Below are 16,768 nucleotides of genomic sequence, written 5' to 3'. Positions count from 1 at the left end.
CTATCAACGTCTTTCAATGAATAAAGAGGCAACACCGCCGATTTACAGTGATGACTTTCTGGATGTAAAACAAGGTGGCACTATGCCATTAGATATTACTATTTTGTCGAACAAATGCCATATCCAAAAGAGGGTGTTTTCGTATCTGACTAGGTTAATCCTAGCTCGGGTTGGATTATGACTATTTTACAATCACTTACAAAAACTTTACCTTTGTTCGAAAGAATATTGATACCTAATTGATTCCGTTGAGATAACATCTTTTCATTATTTACAGAAACATCATTGAATAAAATAGAATACAGGTACTCCAAAGAAGTAATTAGTAAGTGTAACATTTTTACACTTTACTGGAAATGCCTATTAATTTCGCTGGCTCGTGTATCCTTATAATAGCTCTGTGGTATTTAAACAAGGTAATACGGGCGGTTTATACACGGCCGGCTAGTGTGTATATATTGTACAGCACGCCACTCTGGCCAGTTATTCTTTGCACGGTGCAGGACGTCGTACGTCAATTGATCGTATCGTACATGCACGTGTCGCAATGGCACACGTGCAAATGTGCACATTCTATATATTGCTACTGATGCTGACCACAGCACAGGGGTGTAGTATATCTGGAAACACATTGACGGTTAGTGCTGGTACATCATGTACGCTTACGTCCAGCGTCACCGTGACCACTGTCCAAGTGGACGGGACCATGACGATCTCTGGGACGCCAACCATTACGGCCGATGAGATTTATGTTGGATACACCGGCTGGATTAAGGCGGATGGACAAGGGATGGGCGCTCAACAGGGCACAGGAGCAGGCTCATCCACAGGATCCGGAGGTAAATTACATACATTTTCTCTAAAAATATTCTAGAATATCTGTTCTTGCTGGTGATATGCTGAGCCAAATCGAAGATGTTTTAGGAGAATTTCTAACAAATAAAATGCATCTATGTGTGAAGCCGTGTAAAAACGCATGAACACGATAGTTTATAGTCTTGATTTCAGTATTGAAACGGAGGAAGCCTTATATACAAACCTGCACTGAGTTCAATTTTACAAATCACGATTTAAATAGCCTATAAATGAGTTAAAGAACGTGTTTAAACAACACTCTTTAATATGTAATATTAAAGAAAAGACACCTTCATTAAAAAGCCATCCTTTTCTGAAAGTTACAAACTACATGTGTTCGTCGTCATCAGCCCATGCGAGAAACAAAAAAAGGTACTCCATCACTGAACTTATATATCATATACACAACAACATCAAAAACTATTCTATTTTCAGTCTAAGATTTGAATAATTATCCATACACTCGCGACACCTATTTTTAATCCTCTTATTGTTTACGAAATGAAAGTAGGTCTCATTCTCATTTTCCCATTAATTAACAAGCTGCATAAAAGATATTTAAGTTTTTTGTTTTTGCTTTTTGGTTTTAACCTTTTTAATTGATTTGACGGAAATTAGAGCTTCAGTTTATTACGTACCATAGTTGTTATTGAGAACAACAACGTTTATATATTATCATTGTACGCATAAGTGGATGTCGTCATCCTGTTTCCGACTCATCAATTCGCCGTTCCTGCTTCCGACACAGAATATGCGTACAAGCCCCCGTTAACGCGATATTCTACAGGCGATATCATCCGTAACTGACGCTTGACGTCACAGACTAGATTTGAAATAGTAATCAAAGTCCGAAACTGATTTGAAATATAAATGAAATGCACGAAATGTTCCTTACGCTTGTCCTATTAAAAAACCCAATATTTTAATCATATCGATATCTTTTGAATTAATTTGTGTATATTTCCCGCACCCTTACTGATAATTTCCGTCATCACTATGGCAATCACGAACGTTTCAGTAGTACTAACTTCCGGGATTATCCGGGGCCACTTGGACTGTAATGTCATGTTCAGTTTTAAGAAGTTTTCATTTGTGGGATTACATAATTTATAACCTAACCAAAGTGCCACATGTTGTATAACCTAACCAAAGTGCCACATGTTGTTTTTTTTCTTTTTCGGCGCGATACTTATAACCAATGTCTATGGGGTCACGACCAGATAAACAAGTACGTATAGCATTTAAACACCACCAAAAACACTTGGTAATCGAAACCATTGTCAAATACAAGATACAAAAGTTTGAAAATGTAACGTGGGTAAAACTGGACTGTTTAAAAACATAATCATTTATTTTCTGTTGAAATATAGGAAGCAAAAGCTTTCTGAAATAATAAACGATTATAGCATTTCAGATTTCAAACTTATGAATATGAAATTCCGTCAAAATTGTATAAACGAAAGCTCAATCTGATAACGAAACAGAGTTTCGTGATCTTTCTTTACAGAAAAGGGATGAGAAAAAAGTACCGACTATACTGGTCTGAAGTCCATTTGAACATGTATACCACCCTTTTCCCATTTTGCATTGTGTCCCCATTTGATGTCCATATTATGTTTTCGCTTTAATTTAATTATTACTCCCCATTCCAGGCCTCAGTCTGGTAATTTGGTGATCGTCGTTATACCCCACGAGAAACCACTACCTTTCTAATTCAATTAAATTTGTTTCCGTAAGTTTTACAACTTCCTGGATAACAGTACATATAACAATAGAACCTACTCTTCTTTGTTCCACCATACACGCGTTTACCAGTCTTGTTCATTATTAATATCAGCTTTAAGCTTGTGTTCCGATCCCAAATGATGAAAATGTATGCATACTAGTACTTGAATTAATGTTGAATAAAATATTGTTGAACAAAACAAAAATACTAGTCTTGTTGGAGCGAATTTATGATACCGACCTTAATATAGGGAATGGAAGTTATTTATTATTTTTATTTTGCTTACAATCAATCATTAACTATCAATGTTCATACGATTTTTAGGACGAAAACAAATGAAATTGATTGTTTCTTTGTTGTTGTTTTTTTAAATAATTATGCGTTACACTCATGCATCTTGTCCGTCCGTCTGAATAAAAAGAAGGTGTAAATTTATTTTCGATAAAATGTACTGTCAACCTGTATATTTAAACGGGCGATTCTGCCTATCTCGGGTAAATATTGTCAAACGACATTTTTCTCAAGTCTGCTTATATACTTGGCTGAGGAAAGTTTAAATGCATTGGTTTTATATATCCTTTTTATACTTATGAATAATTACAGCTGAAAATGAAAACGGAAACATTTCAACATTCAAAACTTTGCAACAATATTAAAATCCAATATTTTACATCTATACATTGCCATTTTGACAGAATAGCCAACTTGTTTAGGTTTCATAAGTTATTTGCCCGAGAAATGCGTTTTGTAACGTATAACGTTTGCTACTGTTGTTAGAAAGCAAAACTATTGACCTTAAAGACCTTAATCCAGAATTAAGATTCCCGAAATAGCTTGATTTGATAAAGCATTAAACAGGCTTAACAGTGGGATTACTGAATTATGTATTATTTGCCTTGGCAAATGACCTGATTAGGCCGGACACGAGCTCAAATCCTTATAGAATTATTTAATCAAATTATGAATTTTATTAACTGAATTTCTGACGATTTCCAATTCCGGCCATTATATGTAAATAGAGATCCACAAAACAATGCAATCATGCTCTGTCTGACCAATAGTTTCTGTTCAATCGCTGTTCTCAAACAATGTTTGTGATCAGAAATCGCCATTAGAATGTTTGACGCGTAATTTAGCCAAATAGAGACCTGGAATGTGATCTATACAGTACCGGGGTTTGTACTGACTATGAGAGTAATGATGGGCCAGTATGATAAGTGGGCTGGCAGGGGGCTAATAGGAATTATTCCGCGTCAATAACCGTATAGTGAAGTTTTGTTAAAAATCGGAGCGTTTTAAAAGAAAACGTTTCTCATCCATTTTATAAAGGCCCACACGTCCCCTGTACGTTAACCGAAATCAAATCGGTAGAACCATTCGGTGAATGTGTCAAAATGGTCGTGTTTCCAATTACGATTTGTTTTGGCGGTGACCTAACATGCGTGCCGGTGACCCAAGGATATGTAATCGCCAACCTTTTAGACATAATAGAATAGCTTATGTTTATTTAGAAATATATGATTATGTAAAAAAAAAAATCACATTCTCACGTCAGTAGTGACAACGTCTTGGCTAAAATGCCATTAGCCGTTTGAACCTTTGAAATCACTCCGCAGTTACATAGGGTATAACTCCGCGGGTACATTAGACGGAACTCTTTGGATACATGTGATATAACTCCGCGGGTACATGTGATATAACTCCGCAGGTACATGTGATATAACTCCACGGGTATATGTGAAATAACTCCGCGGGTACGTGTGATATAACTCCGCGGGAACGTGTGATATAACTCCGCGGGTATATATAATATAACTCCGCGGGTACGTGTGATATAACTCCGCGGGAACGTGTGATATAACTCCGCGGGTAGGTGTGATATAACTCCGCGGGTATATGTGATATATCTCCGCGGGTATATGTGATATAACTCCGCGGATATATGTGATATATCTCCGCGGGTACGTGTGATATAACTCCGCGGGTACGTGTGATATAACTCCGCGGGAACGTGTGATATAACTCCGCGGGTACGTGTGATATAACTCCGCGGGTATATGTGATATAACTCCGCGGGTATATGTGATATAACTCCGCGGGTATATGTGATATAACTCCGCGGGTATATGTGATATAAATCCGCGGGTATGTGATATAACTCCGCGGGTACATGTGATATAACTCCGCGGGTATATGTGATATAACTCCGCGGGTATATATGCGATATATCTCCGCGGGTATATGTGATATAACTCCGCGGGTATATGTGATATAACTCCGCAGGTATATGTGATATAACTCCGCGGGTATATGTGATATAACTCCGCGGGTATATGTGATATAACTCCGCGGGTATGTGATATAACTCCGCGGGTATATGTGCTATAACTCCGCGGGTACGTGTGATATAACTCCGCGGGTATATGCGATATATCTCCGCGGGTATATGTGATATAACTCCGCGGGTATATATGATATAACTCCGCGGGTATGTGATATAACTCCGCGGGTATATGTGATATAACTCCGCGGGTATATGTGATATAACTCCGCGGGTACGTGTGATATAACTCCGCGGGAACGTGTGATATAACTCCGCGGGTACGTGTGATATAACTCCGCGGATATATGTAATATAACTCCGCGGGTACGTGTGATATAACTCCGCAGGTATATGTGAAATAACTCCGCGGGTACGTGTGATATAACTCCGCCGGGAACGTGTGATATAACTCCGTCGGGGTTACGTGTGATATAACCTCCGGCGGGTTATATGTGATATAACTCCGCGGGTATATGTGATATAACTCCGCGGGTATATGTGATATAACTCCGCGGGTACGTATGATATAACTCCGCGGGTACATGTGATATAAATTCGCGGGTACATGTGATATAAATCCGCGGGACGTGTGATATAACTCCGGGGTATATGTGATATATAACTCCGCGGGTATATGTGATATAACTCCGCGGGTATCGTGATATAACTCCGCGGGTATATGATATAACTCCGCGGGTATATGTGATATAACTCCGCGGGTATATTGTGATATAACTCCGCGGGTAGTGTGATATAACTCCGCGGGTATATGTGATATAACTCCGCGGGTATATGTGATATAACTCCGCGGGTATGACATATAACTCCGCGGGTATATGTGATATAACTCCGCGGGTATATGTGATATTACTCCGCGGGTATATGTGATATAACTCCGCGGGAATATGTGATATAACTCCGCGGGTACGTGTGATATAACTCCGCGGGTATGTAATATAACTCCGCGGGTATATGTGATATAACTCCGCGGGTATATGTGATATAACTCCGCGGGTATATGTGATATAACTCCGCGTGTATATGTGAAATAACTCCGCGGGTATATGTGATATAACTCCACGGGTACATGTGATATAACTCCACGGGTACATGTGATATAACTCCGCGGGTATACGTGATATAACTCCGCGGGTACGTGTGATATAACTCCGCGGGTATATGTGATGTAACTTCGCGGATATATGTGATATAACTCCGCGTGTATATGTGATATAACTCCGCGGGTATATGTGATATAACTCCACGGGTACATGTGATATAACTCCGCGGGTACATGTGATATAACTCCGCGGGTATTTAAGCAATAAACTGCCTAGATGCGGCAGACCTACTGGTATAACTGCCACATGTGTCACAGACAAACTGAATGGTGCGCGCTAGCGCACCATGATTGTTTGTCTGTGACACATGTGGCAGTTATACCAGTAGGTCTGCCGCATCTAGGCAGTTTATCGCTTATATTTACGTTCTATTAATGAATCTAAAATATTAATATTAAAATCTCATGTCAATGTGACTTTACAATGTATGGCGGCCATCTTTGTTTACAGGGCAACTTCAGTTATACTCTCATAGATGAAGCTGCTTTTGGTAGGGATTTACTAGTAATATATAAGGGCATTGCCACACCAAATGTAAATATATGTGATATAACTCCGCGGGTACGTGTGATATAACTCCATGGGTACCTTTGATATAGCTCCGCGGGTACATGTGTTGTGACTCCTCGTATGTTTGTTTGTTCTTTATTAGCATGATTATCATCATACTTGTATACATAATGTATTTGCATGCATGATAATTTGTTTTTAATTTTTGACAAAATAAAACCTTTTTTTACCATTTACCATTTTCTTGGAGTCAACATAGTGTACATTTGTCATTCTCAATACACCGTCGGTATGCCGAACTGATGTCTAAATACACCGCCGGTATGCCGAACTGATGTCTAAATACACCGCCGGTATGCCGAACTGATCTCTAAATACACTGCCGATATGCCGAACTGATGTCTAAATTAACCGCCGATATGCCGAACTGATGTCTAAATACACCTCCGGTATGCCGAACTATGTCTAAATACACCACCAGTATGCCGAACTGTTGTCTAAATACACCGCCGGTATGCCGAACTGTTGTCTAAATACACCGCCGGTATGCCGAACTGATGTCTAAATACACCGCCGGTATGCCGAACTGTTGTCTAAATACACCGCCGGTATGCCGAACTGTTGTCTGAAACACCGCCGGTATGCCGAACTGATATCTAAATACACGCCGGTATGGCGTAGTGATGTCTCAATACACCACCGGTATGGCGTAGTGATGTCTAAATATGACGAATCGATATTTAAATATTTAAATATGCTTGATCACTTTTCAAATAAGTGAAGAACACTCTAAGCTCTCCCTAATAACCCACTGGTGTCAGTTGACGAATGCTTGTGTACCCTATGATTCGTCCACCAGGTATGTTTCCACAACCCGTAAACCTTCCCTAAACACATTACAATCAAATTCCGACGACCGAGTTTTATTAAACTTTAATAAACTCTCAGATTACGATATTTCAAACAAAGGTGTTGAATTGATATTGACATTTGAATTGTAAATGATCGACAGACTTGTATTTTGTTTAACCACCGGAAACTACCGAGCACCTCTGAGGGTCAAATGTCCGGGATCTTACTTGACACTGCTTCCGTCGTGGTACAAAATATACCTTATTGTTGTTTATTACCTGTGTGTTAGAACAGTGTATACAGACATTACAGTTTCGTATTTCAGTAAATTCCTGGCACTGTTTACTCCTTTATATGTTCGGTCAGGAACAGGAACTTTAAATCCTATCAATCAACACTTTTACCTACATGTACTCAACGTTAATCTTTTTTCGTCTCAGTTCATTTCGTCATAGGTAAATAAATGCGCATTTATCAGACAACATCTAAACCCTTCGTTCGGACATCAGAAATATGCACATTTTCTATTGCTGAAATCTATGTCCGAACGGTGATTATACGAGTGTCTGTACTTACATGCAATGAAATTAACACCGAAATGTGCAAGAGAAAGGCATAGTATACACATACCATATGTCTTTGCGGTAATTATAGTGATACTTCGGTTCGAATTAAGAATTTTCAGGACTTAATACTCGAAGAACTTTGGTTTATCTTGAGAGTAAAACTGTTTTATCAATGTAAAGATTATAATTTTTACAACTTGGAAAAAATACCTATTTTCCAGTTAGTCTTAAACTGTATTCAAACGAAGGAATGTCCCGTTTAACGTGTTGAAGAAAACAACAAGATAAGGATCGCACAAAATACATCAGATCTTCGCCGGGGGTTGCCCTACGATACTCGGTATGATGACGTCAACACAGTGATGTATTCGAGAAAGTTATATAGAAGCACTTCACGATAAGCACTAGATGTCAATTAGTGTACTATCAATTCTACACAGACAATTGGTACTCGCTTCTTATGCACTTATCATCATGAAGTTTTTATTTAATGCAGCGTAACTATTCACAATGAGACGATCTTGTCAAACGGATATTCGTACTAGAAAACTTACTAAGTGTTTGGTAAGGCTATTGTTAATTATCCTTATGAAAAAAGGAAGATAACGAATTCTTGTACACTGCATTTGAAATTACGATATCAACGTCGTCTGATCAGATTGAACCAATCGAATATCTGTTCTCTCCATTAAGATATGTAGTGGGGTTTTTTTGGGAGGCCATCCCATGGGTAATGGTACGTGACGACAAACAGGTCGTGGCAGATTGACAGATTGACTAATACACCAAAGGTGTGTCTATAGTCGTGATAGGATCCGGGTCACAGGGACCCGGAACACCAGAGGGACCCGGAACATCACAGGGACCTGGCAAATCACAACGACTCGGACATCACAGAGACCCAGAATACCACAGGGATCCGGAACATCAGAGGGACCCGGAACATCAGAGGGACCCGGAACATCACAGGGACCCGGCAAATCACAAGGACTCGGAACGCCACAGGGACCCAGAACATCACAGGGAACAGAATATAATAAGGTCCCATAACATGACAGTTTCGTAGAGAATCACCGGACCAAGAACATCACAGGGACCCGGAACACCACTGGGACCCGGAACACCACAGGGCCCCGGAACACCACTGGGACCCGGACCCACAGGGACCCGGAACACCACAGGGACCCGGAACACCACAGGGACCCGGAACACATCAGGGATCCAGAACATCACAGGGACCCGGAACAACACAGGGACCCGGAACACATCAGGGTCCCAGAACATCACAGGGATCCAGAGCATCAGAGTGGCCAATGACAGCACAGGGATCCAGAACAACACAGGGACCCGGAACAACACAGGGACCCGGAACAACACAGGGAACCAGAATATAATACGGTCACATAACATGACAGTTTCGTAGAGAATCACCGGACCAAGAACATCACAGGGACCCGGAACACCACTGGGCCCGGAACACCACAGGGACCCGGAACACATCAGGGTCCCAGAACATCACAGGGATCCAGAGCATCACAGGGGCCAATGACAGCACAGGGATCCAGAACATCACAGGGACCCGGAACAACACAGGGACCCGGAACAACACAGGGAACCAGAATATAATACGGTCACATAACATGACAGTTTCGTAGAGAATCACCGGACCAAGAACATCACAGGGACCCGGAACACCACTGGGCCCGGAACACCACAGGGACCCGGAACACATCAGGGTCCCAGAACATCACAGGGATCCAGAGCATCACAGGGGCCAATGACAGCACAGGGATCCAGAACAACACAGGGACCCGGAACAACACAGGGACCCGGAACAACACAGGGACCCTTACATCATATAGTTTAATTTCAGCATGATCGCGGGGACTGCCATTTTTGCTGATTTATAGCGATGATATGCTACTATTTAAGATGAACTTTTGACGTTTTGACATTAATCCCGGGCCCCGACGCCCCTGACAAAAACAGATCAGTCACACTGGATAGCTATAAAATAAATGTAGCCCGGAGAAAGGTATTTACTTTATATACAAGAGAAAAAATGAGTATTTTATAGCATGTCGGATAGTCATTTCTGACCATGTAAGTGTTTCTACACAATAGGCCGGGTATACACGATAACACTATAATTACTCTATCCTCTAGCTGACACAGACAGTAACAGACAGTAACCTTGTACCCACTTCTTGCAGGAACATGACAACAATAATGATAGAAGCCGTTAATTAAATTAACCGCGCCACAAAGGGTTGGGTCAGCTCTTCTTTCAAAGACAGACGCACCCTTTATTGAAGTGTCCTAGGCTCGGTTATAACCGGAACAAGGACGTTAAGCCCCATCAATCAATCAATCAAACCCTTTATTGAATGGGTGTATTATTCTAACATACGGGACAGAAGTTTCCCCCTTATTAAGAAATTTTCATTAGAGAAGATTTGTAATCGATAACGGAACCCTTGGATTTTGAAGGAGTTTTGCTGATGATTTTCATATTTCTTCTTGTCACACTTCTATCTTTACAATAACTGTTAAGTAGGATGTTAATATATGTGCAAACATGTTGCCGAATATTGATTATTGAAATTGATGCAATATTCACAAATAAGAAATAAAACCAACATTTAAAATTTGAATTTTTAACTTTAGATAGAGTGCACAATGCAATAATATATATGTAAATATCTGTATGTTGTATATAGTGTACAATACGTATTACATTAGATACCTGTATGCTGTATATAGTGTACAATACGTATTACATTAGATACCTGTATGCTGTATATAGTGTACAATACGTATTACATTAGATACCTGTATGTTGTATATAGTGTACAAAACGTATTACATTAGATACGTGTATGTTGTATATAGTGTACAATACGTATTACATTAGATACGTGTATGTTGTATATAGTGTACAATACGTATTACATTAGATACCTGTATGTTGTATATAGTGTACAATACGTATTACATTAGATACGTGTATGTTGTATATAGTGTACAATACGTATTACACTAGATACGTGAATGTTGTATATAGTGTACAATACGTATTACACTAGATACCTCTACGTTGTATATAGTGTACAATACGTATTACAATAGATACCTGTATGTTGTATATAGTGTACAATACGTATTACATTAAATATCTGTATATTGTATATAGTGTACAAAACGTATTACATTAGATACGTGTATGTTGTATATAGTGTACAATACGTATTACATTAGATACGTGTATGTTGTATATAGTGTACAAAACGTATTACAATAGATACCTGTATGTTGTATATAGTGTACAATACGTATTACACTAGATACGTGTATGCTGTATATAGTGTACAATACGTATTACACTAGATACGTGTATGCCGTATATAGTGTACAATACGTATTACAATAGATACCTGTATGTTGTATATAGTGTACAATACGTATTACATTAGATACCTGTATGTTGTATATAGTGTACAATACGTATTACATTAGATACCTGTATGTTGTATATAGTGTACAATACGTATTACACTAGATACGTGTATGCTGTATATAGTGTACAATACGTATTACATAAGATACGTGTATGCTGTATATAGTGTACAATACGTATTACACTAGATACGTGTATGCTGTATACTGTGTACAATACGTATGATATGTTGAGACCACCACAGGTTTTCGCCATGAACTGAATTCATTGCTTGCGTATATTGACACAAAAGAGCTAATCACCGTAAACTGTATTGATATTACCTAATGTTTCTTATCGTTGCATGTATAATGATATGTTTTTAAACTTAAAAATGTCGGTTAATTGCGTCCTTTTTCCAAATATAGTTCCTAGTTTTACGGGTCGGTGGTTATAAGAGGACGAATTGCTCTGTGATACACCCATGTCACGACTTCTGGGACAAAAGCCTTCATTTCAACAGTAAAACAAACTAATAAATCGTTAATTGTCAGTGTTTATTTTGCAATGTGTATTTCTAATTACCTTGTCTACCAATATAGATCACCGTGACCATTGTCTGTCCATTCTATTACGTACAGTGTACAGATGACAGTGACCATTGTCTGTCTGTCCATTCTATTACGTACAGTGTACAGATGACAGTGACCATTGTCTGTCTGTCCATTCTATTACGTACAGTGTATAGATCACAGTGACCATTGTTTGTCCATTCTATTACGTACAGTGTACAGATGACAGTGACCATTGTCTGTCTGTCCATTCTATTACGTACAGTGTACAGATGACAGTGACCATTGTCTGTCCATTCTATTACGTACAGTGTACAGATGACAGTGACCATTGTCTGTCCATTCTATTACGTACAGTGTACAGATGACAGTGACCATTGTCTGTCCATTCTATTACGTACAGTGTATAGATGACAGTGACCATTGTCTGTCCATTCTATTACGTACAGTGTATAGATCACAGTGACCATTGTCTGTCCATTCTATTACGTACAGTGTACAGATGACAGTGACCATTGTCTGTCCATTCTATTACGTACAGTGTATAGATCACAGTGACCATTGTTTGTCCATTCTATTACGTACAGTGTACAGATGACAGTGACCATTGTCTGTCTGTCCATTCTATTACGTACAGTGTACAGATGACAGTGACCATTGTCTGTCCATTCTATTACGTACAGTGTACAGATGACAGTGACCATTGTCTGTCCATTCTATTACGTACAGTGTACAGATGACAGTGACCATTGTCTGTCCATTCTATTACGTACAGTGTATAGATGACAGTGACCATTGTCTGTCCATTCTATTACGTACAGTGTATAGATCACAGTGACCATTGTCTGTCCATTCTATTACGTACAGTGTACAGATGACAGTGACCATTGTCTGTCCATTCTATTACGTACAGTGTACAGATGACAGTGACCATTGTCTGTCTGTCCATTCTATTACGTACAGTGTACAGATGGCAGTGACCATTGTCTGTCCATTCTATTACGTACAGTGTATAGATGACACAGTGGCCATTATCTGTCCATTCTATTACGTACAGTGTATAGATCACAGTGACCATTGTCTGTCTGTCCATTCTATTATGTACAGTGTACAGATGACAGTGACCATTGTCTGTCCATTCTATTACGTACAGTGTACATATAACAGTGACCATTGTCTGTCCATACATACATTTTTGTTTGCCTTGTTATATAAACATGTACATGTACGTCTTTTCGTAGCGATAAAACACGAGTTAGAAAGAAAGTGATCTTGGTTATGTCCCCACCCCCACCCCACCCTCCCCGAATGTAATAATGATCACATTCGTTCTGTCTCGTCAGAAAAATAGAAGATTTTCCCTGTCGTCTCGAGAAAATAAAAATGAAAAAATAGATAAATAAATAAAAAATAACAATAATAATAACAACAACGGTTTAATATCATGGTAAATATACTGCGTCGCACGACAGGGATATCCTGTTGTCGTTGTCTGCGTTGTGTATTACAACCGGGTGCGAAATGACGCTATTTAATGGGGCAAAAGACGGTAGCATTTATCTGCGGAATAAAACAATAATTACAATTAAACGCTTGGTAGATTGTATTTATTGGCAAGATCAATGCAATCTGGGTGACAGATAAATAGAATGACGTCCGTTAGGGCGTCATGTATATTTATCTATCACCCAGATTGCATTGATATTGACAATAAATACAATCTAACAAGCGTTTAATTGTTATATTTACATTAAGACACGCTAAACTTCACTTTCTCTTTGCTAAATCTGGGGTTTAAGTTCAGCTATTCCCCTGTTTGTTCAATTGAAAGAACGGCACATGTGAAATCGATTTCATTGTAGTGCTTGGCTTGCATTCAAATTCATGTGTAATACAAAGCCTCGGCGTGACTATGATCAACAAAGCACCAAAATGACGTCATATTTACGCGATTGTTCTAAGTCGAAATCCTTGCTAGGTTTGAATTTTTGATTCACCCGCAAGGCATTGACAAACATTTGTTTGCCGCTGACGGAAGTGACGTCATGTGATATGAGCTGCATTTTAATACAGGAGTAATGGGAGACTGTCACATAGAATGTAAATATCACATATTAGTCAGCATATTGTTTCAAACATCTCAAATATCAACAAACTAAAGTTTTTAACGCCCAAACTTGTCCACACGGCCCTGGCCATTGCCGCCCAAATCTATCCACACGGCCCTGACCATTACCGCCCAAAACTATCCTCACCGCCCTGACCATTACCGCCCAAACCTATCCACAAGGCCCTGACCATTACCGCTCAAACCGATCCATAAGGCCCTGGACATTACCGCCCAAACCTATCCTCACCGCCCTGACCATTACCGCCCAAACCGATCCACAAGGCCCTGACCATTACCGCCCAAACCTATCCACAAGGCCCTGACCATTACCGCCCAAATCTATCCACACGGCCCTGACCGTTACCGCCTAAACCTATCCTCACCGCCCTGACCATTACTGCCCAAACCTATCCACAAGGCCCTGACCATTACCGCTCAAACCGATCCACAAGGCCCTGACCATTACCGCCCAAACCTATTCTCACCGCCTTGACAATCACCGCCCAAACCTATCCTCAACGCCCTGACCATTACCGCCCAAACCTATCCTCACCGCCCTGACCATTACCGCCCAAACCTATCCACACGGCCCTGGTCATTACCGTCCAAATCTATCCACACGGCCCTGACCGTTACCGCCCAAACCTATCCTCACCGCCCTGACCATTACTGCCCAAACCTATCCACAAGGCCCTGACCATTACCGCTCAAACCGATCCACAAGGCCCTGACCATTACCGCCCAAACCTATTCTCACCGCCTTGACAATCACCGCCCAAACCTATCCTCAACGCCCTGACCATTACCGCCCAAACCTATCCTCACCGCCCTGACCATTACCGCCCAAACCTATCCACACGGCCCTGGTCATTACCGTCCAAATATATCCACACGGCCCTGACCATTACCGCCCAAACCTATCCTCACCGCCCTGACCATTACCGCCCAAACCTATCCTCACCGCCCTGACCTATCCACAAGGCCCTGACCATTACCGACCAAACCTATCCACAAGGCCCTGACCATTACCGCCCAAACATATCGTACATCAGTATTTTAGAAACTACAATGTATTTACGGGTTAATCCTGATTAGACTCCATTAGAAGTGGTCATTTCTATTCCAGAGCACATAATCAGGTCAATTTAAATCTGCAGTATTTTCGCAGTGCTTAAAACCTGAGCGGGAGCAATATTTAATGGAACTAGTTCTGGGACTGAAAGCTTAGTTAATGGAACCTGTCCTGTGATATTTAAGTGCTGGTTAAAGGATTAACATTGTGGCAAAATTAAACTGGTGACACCACTAAATATACTGTATAGATTAACAACTCAAAAAGACTTAAATACATTAAGTACAAGGATAATACTTACATGGAAAGGAGACCGATACGGAAGAGATCTTTTAATTAAACAGACATCACCCTAAAAACTATAGCCCCGATATGGTTCTATTAAACAAACACCTCAATAACAGACCCGATATGGTTCTATTAAACAAACACCTCAATAACAGACCCGATATGGTTCTATTAAACAAACACCTCAATAACAGACCCGATATGGTTCTATTAAACAAACACCTCAATAACAGACCCGATATGGCTCTATTAACCCCCCCCCCCCCCCCCCCCCCTTAGACTACAGACCCGATATGGCTCTATTAAACAAACACCTCAATAGACTACAGACCCGATATGGCTCTATTAAACAAACACCTCAATAGACTATAGACCCGATATGGCTCTTTTAACACCCCCCCCCCCCCCAGACTATAGACCCGATATGGCTCTTTTAACCTCCCCCCCCCCCCCCCCCCCCCCTGCCTATAGACCCGATATGGCTCTTTTAAACAAACACCCCCAATAGACTACAGACCCGATATGGCTCTTTTAACACCCCCCCCCCCCCCCAATAGACTACAGACCCGATATGGCTCTTTTACCCCCCCCCCCAATAGACTACAGACCCGATATGGCTCTTTTAACACCCCCCCCCCCCCCCCCCCCCATAGACTACAGACCCGAATAGCTCTTTAAACAAACATGATCAGGTAGATAAACGAGTAGACCTTAAATCCAACTAACCTTGTGTTTTGTAACAAATCCTTGTTACATGATGTATTTACACCGAATATATATAACAGGTATGTATTGTTTTAGACAAGGAATTAGAGTTATAATAAAAATTTGAGTGTAATGTACAGAATTTGACAAATGGACTGAATACTGAATTGTTCCGTCATCAATTCAGATAATTATATTGATGTTATCAAATCAACAAAGCTGTGTAATTGAATTAAGGAAAATAAAATACCAAAGTTCATCAAAATCACATCATGCGAACTATGAAACCGAAAATTCTTACTAATATCTATACATACCAGCTTTAAAATCGAATGTCATAGCACGTTTTACAGTTTTAAGTGTTTATAAACTACACATGTCGCTGTTACCTAATATAATCCAACTTGTCCGTTATGACAGCGCAATTTAGTTTTTGACCTGATAACAATGGCCGTTGCCAGTCGACTAAGGCGATTCCCAGTGGATAAGTAATATATTACAGGGGCATTAAGTAGGTACAGTATACAATGGCCCAGTTGTTGTTCTGAAGTATTTTATAATGTACACTACTGCCTTACACAATAAATAAGTCAAGTTAGTTCCCTTACATTACTGTAACAAACTAAATGTCA

General features: G+C 40.1%; 1 protein-coding gene across 1 annotated transcript in view; it reads left to right on the top strand.

The window, feature by feature from the left end:
- The first annotated feature begins 706 nt into the window (after positions 1-706).
- The window catches only part of LOC117331107, a 47,264-nt gene continuing 31,202 nt past the window's right edge, over positions 707-16,768 (top strand). Inside the window, exon 1 of the mRNA XM_033889702.1 lies at positions 707-839. Coding sequence (XP_033745593.1) covers positions 707-839 — 133 coding nt within the window. The remainder of the gene's footprint in view (positions 840-16,768) is intronic.

This window comes from Pecten maximus, chromosome 7, assembly GCF_902652985.1.
Source record: "Pecten maximus chromosome 7, xPecMax1.1, whole genome shotgun sequence".
In the NCBI taxonomy this organism is placed as follows: Eukaryota; Metazoa; Mollusca; class Bivalvia; order Pectinida; family Pectinidae; genus Pecten; species Pecten maximus.
The sequence above is the reverse complement of the archived record's forward strand: the minus strand, read 5'-3'. Positions and strand labels throughout refer to the sequence as shown.